This window comes from Ambystoma mexicanum, chromosome 4p (genome assembly GCF_040938575.1).
Source record: "Ambystoma mexicanum isolate Mex_15411 chromosome 4p, UKY_AmexF1_1, whole genome shotgun sequence".
In the NCBI taxonomy this organism is placed as follows: domain Eukaryota; kingdom Metazoa; phylum Chordata; class Amphibia; order Caudata; family Ambystomatidae; genus Ambystoma; species Ambystoma mexicanum.
In genome coordinates this window covers 1,066,698,569-1,066,713,929 of record NC_090927.1, presented here as the reverse complement: position 1 = coordinate 1,066,713,929, position 15,361 = coordinate 1,066,698,569, and the positions used below count along the sequence as shown (strand labels likewise).

Here is a 15,361-nt window from a genome sequence, read left to right as displayed (position 1 = left end):
GTTGGGACCGAAGAAATACATGGACGAGGAAGAACACGACTTGGAGTAATGAAGATTACCCTAAACAACACGGTCATAACAGCTATGAAAGTAAGCAACCTGAAACATGTACAGCTGTACAAAAATATTCCTTTTACTTCCGTCCCCGGAAGTTAGAGCATGAGTAACTTTTTGACTGCTGTTGTTTTATCGGTGCCTAACCATCATATTGTTTTATTAGAAATATGGTTAATCAAAAGAATAATCTTATAGACTATGATGACAGTGAACATATACGATATCACAAATTTCTATATTGTAACGCAATGAAAAAATATATTGACAAAGGAAGACGCGCCACTTAGACATACAGCAAGTTGCCATGTGTGTATGTTGCATTTGCAAGTCACGTATAATAATAATCTTTCATCATGGCGGACAGTTTGCAGGGTGTGCTCTGTGACTGTCACTTTCTGGTTACGTATATCTTACCACGTGCTCATGACCATCCCAGTAAGACCAGAATGTTCATTCCGAGCGATCGATCATGACATATTTCTTTTAGTTTGCCCCCTAATCATGGCAGCTGTCATTTGCGTGTTTCTGCTGTTTCGTGGACGTTGTTGTAGAATAGACAAACCTAAAACCTCCCCAAGAAATTTGGGCCATTAATGTATTATCAATTGTCCCATTGAGTTACAGAAGCCGCGCAGGCCTGGCCAATCGCTCCATGAGCGGTGGATGGGCCTCGGCCTGTGCAGCCCTCCGAGTCACGCTCTCCATCTACCCTGCGCGTGCTGCTGCCGGGCTCTGCTGCCTCCCTTCTTGCAGCCCATGGACAGAGGTCGCCAATCATGACAGACTACCGGGAGGAGCAGCGTAACGAGCTGGAGGCTCTGGAATCCATCTACCCAGACTCATTTACAGGTGCGAGGGTGAGCTTAGTGGCTGTAAAGTGAAACTAGTGCGACTTCGCGTAGATTTCCATTGAGCATGGCTGTTCAATTACATTGACCAGTGTATTCGTGAGTGCATCTTTTCTGGACAGATGTTCCGAAGTGGTGAACGTTAGGTAGGGCTCCACAGTCCCTCTCCGTCCTTCTTATCAGACATATAGGATTATGCCAGTCCGACTCCTGCCAGTTGTTCTGCCTCATCAAAGAGTACACTTACTTAAAATACGTGATGTGCTAGATGGCATGGACTCTTCCGTCATCCCATGCGTGTGTTGTGACTTGTTCGTGGGCACGCACGGCCCAGCCGACAGTTGCACCACAGTGTTAAGGTTTTACATTTTACTCTTTGCATTATGGGACTTGTCGTTTTTTCCCCATTTAAATTTAGGACTGTCATGCCCAGAATTCAAATTAAACAACCAGACTGGGTGACCGACTCAAGCAAGACGTGGGCTTGAGAGCTCTGGGAATTAAATGTGGTATTGTAGGGCGCACGTTGGAGAACACACTCAGTAAAAAAGCCAGCATCCTGAATCGGGTGAGATCAGCGGCCGAGTCAGCCACAAGCTTGGGAGGGCTCAAGCTCTCCCAAATTCATAAAGTTGAACACCGCACTGTGCCGTGAAGATCAGCCCAAGTCACCAATGGGAAATGGGCGATAAAGCCTGTCGAATCTCTTACATGTGAGAGCAAAGAGTTCAAGTTCAAACATGCATTAACAGGCAGCAACAATTCAATTACAGAGGGCCCTTCTATTGATAGCAAGTTGACCCTCCTCTTTCACCGAAATTCGAGAAACGTTGTATAGACACCCAATTTTCCTTGCCTTAACCCCCCAAACATTTTTGCCATTGCTGCAGTTTTACCTTAGAATCCCTATTTAAGAACCCTAACTTGAGTGATTGATAACTCAGCTGAGGGTTGAGTATGATTTCCGTCAACATGAAATACTTGTCATAAATTATAAATGTTTGTTGGAAAGGTCATCACACTCTCCTCTCACCTCTTAGCTGAGGCGCTGCACTCCTTCGGACTCCCTCCTCTTAATGTAGCACATAGGCGCTGGCACCAGTACCTGACTTTATAAGGGCTTTTCTTGTTTTTTCTTACTCTTTGTTAAAACGAACGCAGTGGCAAACGCGTATTGATGGGCACCTTGGGAATGAGACAGCGACACAGAAGCGTGTCGATAGATTTCGAATATGTTGGCGTTTTGTCTGGCTCAAATTTGTATGTCTAGGCAACAGTGTTTCCCCCCGTGATCGTGCACAATATTCACCAACTCCTGACCTGTTCAGTAAAAAATACACGTTAAAATGTTATACGAGGGCACGTTGAGCTAATGCCCATTGGGTTTTCATTTGACTTTTACCTGCCTGTGTACATTTTAGTATGTACACATACCAGCTCATTGGAGTTCTTCGTCTACTTAAGACTGTTTAAAGGTATATCTCGGATCCTAGTCCTGATAAATCCAAGGTTGTTTAAAAATCGGTATGGACATAGTTAAAAGGTGAGACAATGAAGATTCCCCCTGCTAATAGCGCAGGGAGCTCTTGATTCTATTAAAGACAAGGAGGCGAGCATTATTAGCTCTCCAGCAGTTTGAACAAATCAATAAAATGTCCAACTTTACATTGAAAACAAACATTTTTTTTAAATTTTTTTAAACTTCATTTCCCATCAACCCTAGGTCCCTGTTCCCAGTGTCCTGGTCATGTGACCTAGTCGTTCCTCTTTCTGTAACCTCCTCTTCTTTGACTGCTTTTGAACTGCAATCTTAACCATTACTGAACTGTCAACTTGTTCCGGAAAGTCTCTGAACCGTAGACCTCTGCGGCAAAGATCCCTCGCATTCTAACTTGCGATCCTGATCAACGTTCCTTGTTCTTTTCTCAAGCTTCTTCAGCTGTTCTTCTGATCGTCTCCTAAAACGGAAATAACAATACATGTTAGGGCGGCGGATACACACCCTATTCTGAGAGGAAAATCTTGTTATACATTTAGATACCTATCACAGTGCATTACTTTGTCATCCCTTTTTGTCTCTCCCTTGTATCTAGGGCGGGAAAGTAATGCTTGCCTCCTTGTCTTTAATAGAATCAAGAGCTCCCTGCGCTATTAGCAGGGGGAATCTTCATTCTATGTCAAGACGGAAGCGAGCATTATGCTTGTTCAAAGCTTCTTACCATAGCTTCTGCCAGTGTGTTAATAGGTCTAAAGTAAAACTTTCTGAACGTATTATCACTTGCCCAATCAGCTGCTTTCAGTATATCTTGTAAAGTTGCACCCTGCCTCAGTGCTTTGAACGCCCCTGCTCCTCGCACTGAGTGTGCTCCAAATTTTGCCAAGTCTATTCCTGCTAGAGTCATAACTTCTCTAACCCATCTCGCTATGGTGGCTGTCGCTTCGCCCTTATGCGGCTTCCTGCGCGCTATCAGCAATTGCGTCGTCCCCATCGGTCTCAGCTCCGCTGTCTTATTCACATACTCTTTTATGCATGCGGCCACGCACCATTTTGGATGATCTTGCATATATGGGTATGTTATTGATGAGGAGGCTGTCTTTGTCCTCCTGGCCAGATGGAAAGTCACTCCGTCTGGACCGTATACCATTCTGTCTATCTCCAGGGCTCTGACATCTGCCACCCTTCTACAAGAAATCATGCACAGAAGCATCGGCAACTTTTCTGACAGTCTGCCTAGCGATAAGTATCTATCACCGGGCCAGTCTGCTAATAGTTGTAGCACGACTGTAATGTCCCATAGAGACTTGTATCTTGGTTGCGGTGGCTTTCTGAATCTGATCCCTTTTAGAAGTCTAATCACCGCTACATTCTCCCCTACTGGGGCTCCTTCTATCGGAGTATGACCTGCTGATATTGCGGATCTATATACTCCAATCGTTCGATAGGCTTTGCCATCCTGCAAGAGTTCTGCTAGAAAATTCAGAATCTCTACTAAAGGGGCAGAAACGGGATGAAAACCTCTCCTTTTGCACCACCTTGACCATCTGTTCCATGCTGCGTCGTAGCTCCTTCTCGTCGATGGAGCCCATGACTCTGCGATGAGGCTCGCAGCTTGCGCCGAAATTCCTGGGAGATTCCAGCGTCTCCTGCTATCCTGCACGCCATCAGCGGCAGCGTCCCCTTCGCTCTCAGAGGGTGATACAACCCAACTGGGTCAGTGAGAAGGTCTTCTCTTTGCGGCAATATTCTTGGATAGTTTGCTATCAGTTCCATCAGCGCTGGAAACCATACTTGCGACTTCCATATCGGGACTATTATTATCAGATTCGCTGCCTCCCTGCGAACTTTCGATAAAGCTCTGCTTACCATTACGAATGGAGGAAACGCATATAGCATCTCTTCTCTCCAATCTTGTAGGAAGGCATCTGTCCCTGATGCTGCTGGGTCTAAACCTCCAGCTGAAAAATCTGCTCTTCTGAGCATTCAGTCTGGACGCAAACAGATCTGTGTGAATCGGTCCCCAGAGCTTTTCTATCTGTTGGAAGACTGCTCTGTCTAGCCTCCAGTCGCTGGAGTTCCAGTCCGCCACTACATTCTGAGCGCCTGGTAAATATTCTGCTATTACCGCAGTCCCTGACTCCAGACAGGAGTGCCAAAAGTCCTTGGCTATCTCCGCTAACAATCTGGACTTCGTTCCACCTAAGTGATTTATGTATCTGACTGCTTAGATGTTGTCCATCTTCAGAAGGATACATGAATTCACTTTGTCCTTCGTGAAGGCTCTGATTGCAAAAGAGCCGGCCAATAGTTCCAGCCAGTTTATGTGCAGCTTGAGCTCCTCCGAGCTCCATCTGCCCCCTGTCTGGAGCTCCCCACATCAGGCCCCCCAGCCTGCCCTGCTGGCATCTGATTCTATTACTATGTCTGGGCGGTCGCCAAAAATGGCTCTGCCGTTCCATGCCTCCATGTTCTGGAGCCACCACTCTAGCTCTGTTCTAGACTCTTGGTCTAGCGGCACTAGCTGGTGGTAGTTGAGCCCTTGCTGAAGGTGTCTTATTTTCAGCCTCTCTAGTGCTCGATAATGCAGGGGTCCTGGAAATATCGCTTGGATGGATGCCGCTAACAGGCCCACAATCCTCGCTTTCGTTCGCAGTGATGTGGTTGGGCTGCCGAGACAGTTTCTTATCTCTCTTTTTATGTCTCTGATCTTCCTGTTCGGCAGCTACAGGGTCGCTGTCCTGGTATCTATAATAAAGCCCAGATATTCTATTCTCCTTGCTGGTACCATCTCCGACTTCTCTCGATTCACAAGGAATCCCAGAGAGGTTAAGAGGTTCGCCACCGAGCTGTTCTGGTAGCGAAGAACGTCTTCGCTGCTCGCCATTATCAGGATATCGTCTAGGTAGATGATGATCCGTATTCCTTTCTCCCTGATCACTGCTGCTACTGGCTTCATCAGTTTCGTAAACGCCCAGGGAGCGGACGCTAGTCCGAACGGCATCGTGGCAAATTGCCCGTCCCAGTTGAACGCCAGGAAAGATCGGTGTTCTTTTTCTACTGGGATCGTGAGATAAGCATCTTTCAGGTCTATTCTGGCGAGCCAGTCGCCCTGTCTGAGTGTGTCTCTCAGCTGGTGAGTCCCTTCCACTTTGAAATGGTTGTAGACTACCCACTTGTTCATGTCCCTCAAATTTATTGACTGGTCTCACTTTTTCTTTTCTGTGGACCAGGAACATATTGCTGATGAACCTCAGAGCCCTGCAAGGCTCGATAGCTTGCTTCTTCGCTAGACTCTGTAGTTCTGCGTGTAACAAATCTTTCTCTGTTCGCGCTGTTACTATTGGTCTGGGGGCATTGTACTGGGTTGGGGTCTGGATAAATTGTATGTGCAAGCCTCTGACTGACTGTAGCACCCAAGCGTCGTTGGAAAGTGCGCGCCAGTTTTCCCAGTACTTCGCTGTCCTCCCTCCTACTGAAGGATATGTGGACGCTCACCTGTGGGAACGTACTGTCCTCTTCCTTGTCCTCTGCCTCGCCTTCCTCTGGGGAAGCGACCTCTGGGTTGGAAGAAGGTGTCCGGTTTCTTATCCTCCCAGTATTGCGCTCTGTTTGATTGAGGCCTTCTGGACATTTGATAGCGACCGGCCGCTCGGCCTTTGTATCGACCGGTCCCTCCGAAAACTCTTCCAGGGAAGATCTTTCTTATTGAGGCTTGTGCCTTTTCCAGCGCGGTGTAGGTCCCTACGAACCTCCCCATCTCCTTTCCGAATGTTTCACCGAAGAGCAGGCCCTGTGCTGCCTCGCCTGCCTCGTAAAATGATAGGTCTCCTAATTTCTGGTCTATTTTCAACAATAGTCTTCTTCTGCGCTCCGAGGATATCGCACAGTTTGCGTTCCCTAACAGACATATGGCTCTTTGAGCCCAGTTTGCCAACACCTCTGGGTCAATCTCCTCCCCTGTATCCTTCGCTCGCTCTGCCAGGTCCATAATTTTTGCCAGTGGACCAGCTAGATCCAGGACCTTCTCCTGGCAACTCCTCCATGAGCGGTCGATTCCTTTTCTAGGATCCCTGTTTGCTTTAGCTACAAAAGCTAGCATTTTAGGATCTAATTCCGGTGCTTCTGCCACCTTTCCTGGGAGTTCCGGTCTAGGGCATTCAGCCCTCATCCTTTGCCTCACCGACTTCTCAAGTGCCTTGCGAAGCCTCTGAGTCATGTATCGCGCTACTCTTGGGGAAGGCACCCATTCTGAGGATTTCGGGTTTCTGATCTCCTCTGGCTGAAACATATCTGAGGTTTCTTCCTCAATATTGTTCAACTTCCTCAGTCTCTTTTTCGGAGGTGGTAAGCTCCCTTCCTCTCCTTCCTTATCACCTTCCTCCTGCGAGAGTGTCGGAGATTCTGCAAGGTCCTCTTCCTGAGGGACCTCTTCTTCTGTGTCTCCCATATTTTCTTACCCTGGGTAGGGGGTCAAGAGGCTCGGCACCCCCGACTTGGATATAAAGGCACGGATGCCTCTGGGGCCTTTGGATCTACCCCTTCAAGTTGGCCCGGGGGTCAGAAGAGTTTGCGCTCTTCCGGGCCTTACTACACCCCTGCGGGCCTTCTGGCGCGGCCCTTGTGGACGTGCTTGCTCGTGGTGTGGTGCCTCTGTCTCTTTGGCTCAGGAAACATTCAATTGTCTGTAGGCGTTCTTGCAGGGGTCTAACCCCAAGAGCCACTGCCTCTACGAGTGAGTCGCCTAGCACATCTTTGAAGCTTTGAGCCAAATCTTCAGGGTATGTGGCTTCTTGCTCTTCCTCACTCCATTCATATTCAGCCATACTGTGTGCTGGCAGGTGCCTGGTAATACCTGTATAGGTGTATTGGCACGTCCACTACTCACTCTTCTCTTGAGGCTGCACCTAGGCTGTCAAGCAGCTTCTGTGTTAATCAGTGTAGGGCACTGTACCAATGGTATGCTCAGTCTGAGCTGAAATGCTGCAATATATGCTGTAATTCGCTCCTTCGGCGTCTCCGTATCTTTAGCTAGCAATTAATCTTTGTCACGGACAGGAGACCTGGGCGCAATACCCGCGAAACGTTACGGAGCGTATTAGGCCCTTCCTTCCCAAAGGAGGGGGCCGTGCGCTCTTCCAATCCTAATGCCGAGGCTCACGGCATTAGGCTCCTCCCCCGCGAGGGAGGGGGCTGCGAGCGGGACTCTGCACGAGCTCCCGCTCCGCCCCTCCAAGGGTGGGGGCTACCGCTGCGCTCGCGACTCCGCGAGCGGGCTCGCAGGCGCTGACAGGCTCTCGGAGCCTTTGCCCTCCGCCGCCAGAGGGGTGGAGGCCAATCCCTCGCTCGCGGCCTGCGCCCGCGAGGAGAGGAGACCTTGGCGGGCTCCTCGGGCTTCCTTCTCGGTTCCTTCGCGACGATCGCGAATAGAAATAATGAATTTTCGACGAACCCCTAATGTGCTGGAAATGCAGCACGGGGCCGCCGCGCTATAAAATTACACCTTATCACAATCTCGTAATTCTACGCTGCGCGGTCCCTGCGCTTACAGCCCATATGATTGTTATGTAAATCTTACATATATACAGTCAATCCTGTCAATACCCTCATACAAATGCTGTCAAGTTACGCAGCTAGATGAAAAGGGTACTTATCTCTGGAGAGCAGGAAAAGAAGAGGTTGTTACAGGAAGAGGAAGGACTAGGTCACATGACCAGGACACTGGGAACAGGGACCTAGGGTTGATGGGAAATGAAGTTAAAGTTTGTTTTCAATGAAAAGTTGGACATTTTATTGATTTGTTGAAACTGCTGGAGAGCTAATAAATGAGAAGATGAAGCATAATGCTCGCCTCCGTCTTGACATAGAATGTGTTACATACATAACTGCAACATCTCTTGCAAATGATTCACTGACGGGTGGGTTCTCTAATGAAGGAAGAGCTCTAGGCAAAAGGCATACCTGTAAACTATTCCCCTATTATGTGGGACTCCTTTTGCCCGTTCTTGCTTTTAAAGTCAACACCACTTTGCATATTGTGACCACTGGATGCTTTCTTTTAGTTGGAAAAACATAACCACAAGTCCCAGAATGCAAAGTTCTGTTGGTTAAATGGTTAAAACAAAAAAGGAAAGAGAGACGGTGCCAGTAGTGTAACCTAGGACAACCTGGCAACTGTGCTGTATACAGTGTATCGGTTTGTCACCAACTTGCAGTTTGTAGGCCATGAAAGGAAAGGAAAAGAGCTGATGTGAAGACAGGTGCATCAAGGGATGAGAATTAAAAGATCTGGTTTAGATAATAGTGTTTTACCTCCACGTCCCTCTTCCTCGTTACAGTACCTGCCTCATTAGGCCCAGCCTCCGACATAGGACCTTCTTTAATTTCTTCTTTTCTGTATAACTCCTCCCCTTTACTCACAACCCTCAGTTAACATTTTCCTGCCTCAGGCAGGGTCTTCTTTTCCGGGTGCGGAGCACCGGGGAACACAGTGCGCTGGCCCCCTGATGGAGCCAATTGGCGGGGCATCGGTTTCCCTAAGGTGTGGCATGCTCCTGGTTCACCTGTGGGGCTTAGGAAACGGTTGAGCTTTGTGGCTCTCTCCTGGGTTGCATGCAGGGCATAGAGGCCTGACGAGGCAGGCATCACTGCCCCGGGTCGGTCGAGCCCGGGGCAGGGAGATAAGGGGCGGGGGTCTGCTCGCTGCATGGTAAGAGGTGGACGGGGCCCCAAAATTGCTGTGAATTAGGTGCCTGCATGCCGACCTGGTTTCAAAATGCCTCCGCGTTATGGTGGGGCGTCTGAGGCTGTCTTTGGTTGTTGTATGGCTTCCAGTGGTGGGTCAGGACCGTTCCGTGTACATCAGAATGGCAGGCTTGGACGCTGCTGTGGCTGCCGGTTCCCGTAGGGATAGAGTGGTTTTCTCCCTCATTGGTGGTAGTCTTTCCTGGGCCTGTTATGCAATGTCTGGCTCATGGAGTGGTTTCTAGTTCCCGGTCCAGTGTGGAGGTAGAGCTCCTGGCTGCACTGTGGGGAAATAACACCAGGAGGCTCGGGCACCTTGAGGTGTCCTCTTCCTCATCTTCGCTTCCTCTGTGCACTCTTCTAGCCATTGTCATCCTGTGATGAGGAAGGGGACAAGTTGACATGAAGTCCGTTCAAAGGTTGCTGTTTCAAGCTGGTCAGGGGCACAAGCGCCATCGTTTATCGTCTTTGTCATCCTCTTTAGGGGCAGGGCTCTCCACCGCTGGTTCCCGTTCCTCGACAGCTGAAGAGGAGGGAAAATATCTGGACTGGGGCATAGGTGGAGGAAGTGCTGACTCAAGTTTGGGATTATCGGAGCCCTTGGTCCAGGGGGTTGGGGCCGACCCCACCCTTCGGCAATATAGACTTCCCCCTTGTTTGGGGTTGCCCTTGGTCTCTGGCATCTGTGCGAAGATCCTTCGGAAGTCGCATGATCCAAAATTACCATGGCTCGCACTATGGCTAAGCTCTACCCGTTGAAGGGTAGTGAGAAGTTTCGTTCAGACCCTTTTGAGGTAGGTGATAAACTCGCTAGGTGATAAACTCGCTAGTCTAGTAGGTCACTCCTGCTGAGGATGCGGCGGTCCAGGACACAGTGGACCGCCGGTTCATTTCTAGCTTACGGTTGGTTCATGCTGGGGCACATCTGGTCCTTGAGGCGACTGTCTATGGCTCTTACACAGCAGGAATGGTGGTGGGTGGCTTTTGAGAAGTTGCAGAGAGCTGTGGAGGGGGAGCTGCTCTGTCTTTGCTCCACTCCAGGTAGACGTGCAGCAGCATATTTTCCAGTATGGGCCCAGTGGTGCTCCGATTGTTGGGTTCTGGATGCTTTCTGTGAGTGTTAACAAGTGGCTTTCCTGTCAACCCCTGTTCAAGGCTGCATGGTTTGAGCTGCTATATAAGGGATATCCCCGTTAGACACAATTTTTCTAGATTCCAATACGAACAAAAGTTTAATTTGGCCCAACAATTGTGAAAATGCAATCAAGCAGAAAACCAGAACAGTACAAAAGGACACGCAAGTGAAAAAATGAAGTACTTACAAAGGTTAAAAAAAAAAGAACAAGCCATGTGTGGTGAAACAAATGCTTTAAACAATCATTATTACAAATCATTTAAGAAAAAAAGACATCAATAAAGCACATTGGACTAAAGCAGGTGTCTGCAACCTGCAGCTCTTCAGATATTTTGGACTATGACTCCCATTATTCCTCACCACTGGGTATGCTGCTTGGGCTGATGGTAGTTGTAGTCCAAAACATCTGCAGAGCCGAAGGTTGCAGAACCCAGGAGTAACGTATGTAAATACTGTAGAAGTGAATCATGAACAATTAGTGAGAAAGCATTGGTGAAAATTATATATACCTAGTTGGAAGAGCCAAAAGCATAAATTCATATTAATGCATGTTGGTACGGGCAAAAAAAGAATGTCCTAGAAACTAGTATTTAGAAATTTGGTCCTTTAGCTAACCTTCAAAAAAGTACAAATACAAAACAAACCGCATTTGAGTAATGGGTATTTCGCCTTTGTTCAGTCATGTTTGCACAGAATCCTGTCAAAAGCAAATTCATTAAAAATATACATTTTCTGCTCACCGTCTGGTTTGAGGTGGGTGGGGGGGGCGAGGGAAGGTGTAGTTCTCAAACTGGCAATTATCTCCTGCATAGGTTTGCGGTTAGCTGTAGGGTAACTGTGCTTGGAATTTAGGACTTCCATGGTTGAACAGAACGGCCAATGCTCCCAGAAGATATTCGGTCAGGCTACTAGATGGGCTCAAATTTGGTCAACGGGAAAGCATTGTAGCACCTTACATAACCTAAATTGGACCACATCTCATGGAGGTCTTCAACATCAGAAGGATCAAACAAACCATTTTGTTGCAATTTTTTTATTTTTATTTATTTTTTTATTTAATTTTTATTGGTTTAAGTAAACCTTTAAAAAGAAATAAACACATAGCAGATCACAAGAACGGATCACAAGAACAAATCACAAGGGAACAGAAAATCCTGTCTCCTTCTCGTATAGTCAGCCACTAAACGTCATTTTGTCCATAATTGGCCTTACATTGTTCCCATAGAAGAATATGTGAATCGCCCACAGTTTCTCATTTCAAGATTATTTTCTCAGCATCTAAGCGTTTCTTTAAGACTTGAAGGAACGTCACCAATGGAAATAACACTTCTTTAAGTGAACTCTCAAACAGGGTTTTCCACCACTCTTCAACAGTCAGTGTTTGATGACTACTGATAATTGAGTCCAAGGCAGTTTTTCTGTGTTGAAGAAACATCGGGCAGAACATTGTCAGGTGTTTTAAATGTGCAATTGTCTGGAGCCGGTTTGTCACGGTTTGTCAACAATGGTCTATCTCCTGGATGAAGGGTTACTGGGTGCAAAGTCGGGATTCATCAATTAGAAAAAACGTGTGAATCTGGAGCTGTATTGCTGAACCTCTAATTGTCTTCTACAATAGCATCCATACATGACCCGTAGTTCAATGATCAATTATGTATTTAAGCAGGAATCCCCATTTCCTGAATCTCTCTTCCCTAATGTGTGTGTGAAACTCAAAGATTTAAGATTTTCTAGCTTGCATGCAGATTGAGACCCATACCCAGTGTCCATAAGTCAGTGAAATTAACAAGATAGTCAGACTCGACCACAACTGTAGTGCACTGCTAATATTACATAACATTGTTTCAGAAAGTTTGTCCAAAAGAATGTTTTTGTGTTTTTAACATCCATGAAGGCTTTCTCCTTACAAATGGACAAAGCAGGCCTCTAGTGATAAATGACTCTTGGCGAGTAAGAAATGGTGTGCTTTTTGTATGTGAACAATTGAAAGGGCAACTCACTTTTTTTGCCTGGCTAGTAACTTACAGCTGGACAAAGCCTCAGTAATTTCTGAATTGATGCATTAGGAGCATATTCTGGGTCAATCATCATTGATTGAATCCCTGACTCCTCAATAAAAGGAAAAGGACAGTCACTCAGAAACATTGTGGCTACCCTCGGGAGCTGGCTTGATTTCAGGGGTCAACACTGCAAGTTGCAAGCTAGTAGCCAGGCATGAGAAAGTCACTTGCCCTCTCAATTTGCATGCCATTGATTTCCCATCAGAGAATCTAGTTACGGTTCATGTTGAATCTCTATACGAACATAGCTGAGGGAGAGGTCACTGAAGTGGCTACTCCAGCATTGCAAAACGACCTCAACCGGTACAGGTGCTCACTGATTTCAACACGTAATATTTGAAGAAAGCTCTATCCATCACCTTCTTCAGGTTTAACAACATACTTTAGCCTCAAACAAATGGTACTACCACCATGGGATCGTTTTCTATCCAAAGCTTGGCGAATCTCTATACATGGCCCTGTTTGAAGATAATTGTATCTATAATAATCCATTTATATAGAATATCTCCCATTGGTGGAGATTTATCAATGACGTGGCCTATTTTTGGAACGTCACTTGGGGGAACTTGAATTAGTTCCTTATTTGGCCCAACTGATGCAACACACATTTTAAATTCACGGTCAACTGGAGTTCTGATTCCTAGGTATGCATGTCTATCATTCACAAGGCAAGCCAAGCCAAGGTTAATTGACACTGCGTGAATAAGACTGATATGAATACCTTGCTTCATTTTTTTTTTTAAAGTAATCGCCCATCGACCTTTAGCGAGAATAAAAAACGTACTGTTGGCGCAGTTCCTCGGTTTGAGGAGGAGCTGCTCCAAATTGGAAGACTACAAGAGAGAAGCAGATCAGTTAACATTAAGATTGTTACAGAGGATATCCAAGAGCAGTCATAAAGAGGGCACATAAAAGAGCATGGTACAGTGACTGTGAGAAACTATTGTCCCCCAGACTTCGGGAAGAGACGAGGAACCAACATAGAACTGTTTACGTTACTACTTACTGCCATGTTAATACCACCATATAGAAAGTGATGTGAAGAATTGGAATCTTATAGAAACAACTATTCACCTTTAAGAGAGAGAAGAATTTATGAGATCTTTTGTTTCATTCAGATAGTAGCATTCTCCCAAGACCGCGCACACTATGGGATCAAACATCCATGCAGGGCCATTTTCCATGTTGAAACTGTAATGCATGTAGGTATACAACTAGGACACAGCTGTTCTTATGAGGATTTTAGATGGGTACCTAATTTCTTCTCTACATGCTAAACCACTAACGCTATATACGTTGCAATATCAGGGTTCGAAATTGAGGGGAGCTTGGAGCTATTTAGTTCCTGCCTGGAGCCTAGAAGATCATGGTTATCCCGATACCAACAGCTACCAGTAGCTGCTTTTGGCTCCCCTGGCCAACTGATGCTGAACAAACAGACTTGTGAATTTAACTCTGTGCATTCGGTACAGTCTACAAAATAAACATTAGGACACATCTATACAACATTTACTACATAAAGAGGTCATAAATAATGGACAAAATGATATGTTTGCATCTTATGTGGAATTTAGATTTGGTATGTACTGGATCCTGGTTTCCCAGTGGTAGCTCTTGATCAGTGGCTAATGTTGGATACCCAGGAGCTGCTTTAATCTTTATTTTGATCCCTATAATGCTCCTGTGGAAAGTTACATGTGGGTAAGGCAGGGTACCTCAATACCTTTATTAGCGTTTCCTAGTAGCTGGTTAATAGGTTATCGACTGCAAAATATATGTGCAGTGTTGGATGTTATGGGAGCATGGCTACAAATAAGTAGACTCGTTTATGCAGACTAGACTATGTGGTAATAACAAAATTGAATCTGTGGAGCATCTATTGGCTGATTGTGAAAGGTTGAATCAAGTGAGAGCCAAATGGATAACGGCATATAACAACAAATGCGACAGCACTAAAACAGATCATTAAATTGATGGAAGGTAATGATGTACATTGTATATATTTTAATGTGGAGTTTTTAATCGAATGCACATAATTTTGAGAAGAATTGTCTAGAGATGTTAATATTTAAATCTAGTTTTTATCGATGAATTGCCTAAATGTTTTAATATAGTAGGTCCTACAGTAAAAATTGTACACAGGTATTTATTTACTTGTTGAACAAGATCTGTCTTAATGTTGAATGCTGTATAGTCTATATTTGAAATGTGTTTTTATGAGTTGTTATACATATATACAAAGCGGATTCGGCTATAAGTATATTAATAAAAAAATAAAAGTAAGACAGCTATAAGGAAGAGCTTAAGAATAAGCTAACAAAGATCTAGGATCAAGAACAACTCATGCACCATTGTTGGCCCCACTACATAAATACAGGCCGCAACAAAAATATTTATTGTTGTGTACTAGGTGTGGTCTACACTAATAGGTTTCAGAACACTGATGCACTATTGTCCAAAAGAAACCTTTTGGACATTCTACAAACTGGCCGATTGAGAATCTCCTATGTTGTAAAGGTATATGTGTTATTTTCCTAGAACAGGTACATGTTATATTATAGCATCCTGCCCCAATGTTACGATAATAACCAAAGTGTTAGTACTTATGTATATATTCGCCCTATTTTGAACTTATGTGCATTGGTTATTCATTATAAATAAGGGGATTCATTTTTGTACTCAAATGTAATAATGCATTATATAGGGGTGTTAAATAATTGATTTGCAATAGACCTAAAATGGCAGCATATGTAAAATATGGCGTCCTGTCTACATGATATAGTCTTTCAAGCAAGGTAAACCTATCAATACTGAATACAAGATGGCTGCTGCCTATGTACCACGAGCCATGGCGATCAGAGGCTCTGTTTTTTAGAAGCTGAATAGACTTGTTGGTAAGAGCCTCAACCATTAGTGGTTTTAACCCGTTTTTTTTCCATATAACTTTATTAACTTTTGCAACTTGTTAACAACGCCAAGAATCTGAACCGCATTCCCTTGAGATCCCATCGTTCCCCTACGT

General features: G+C 45.4%; 1 protein-coding gene across 1 annotated transcript in view; it reads left to right on the top strand.

Annotated features, from left to right (window-relative positions):
- The first annotated feature begins 491 nt into the window (after positions 1-491).
- Positions 492-15,361, top strand: part of RWDD1 (RWD domain containing 1) — a 279,324-nt gene continuing 264,454 nt past the window's right edge. Inside the window, exon 1 of the mRNA XM_069606657.1 lies at positions 492-906. Coding sequence (XP_069462758.1) covers positions 834-906 — 73 coding nt within the window. The 5' untranslated portion in view covers positions 492-833. The remainder of the gene's footprint in view (positions 907-15,361) is intronic.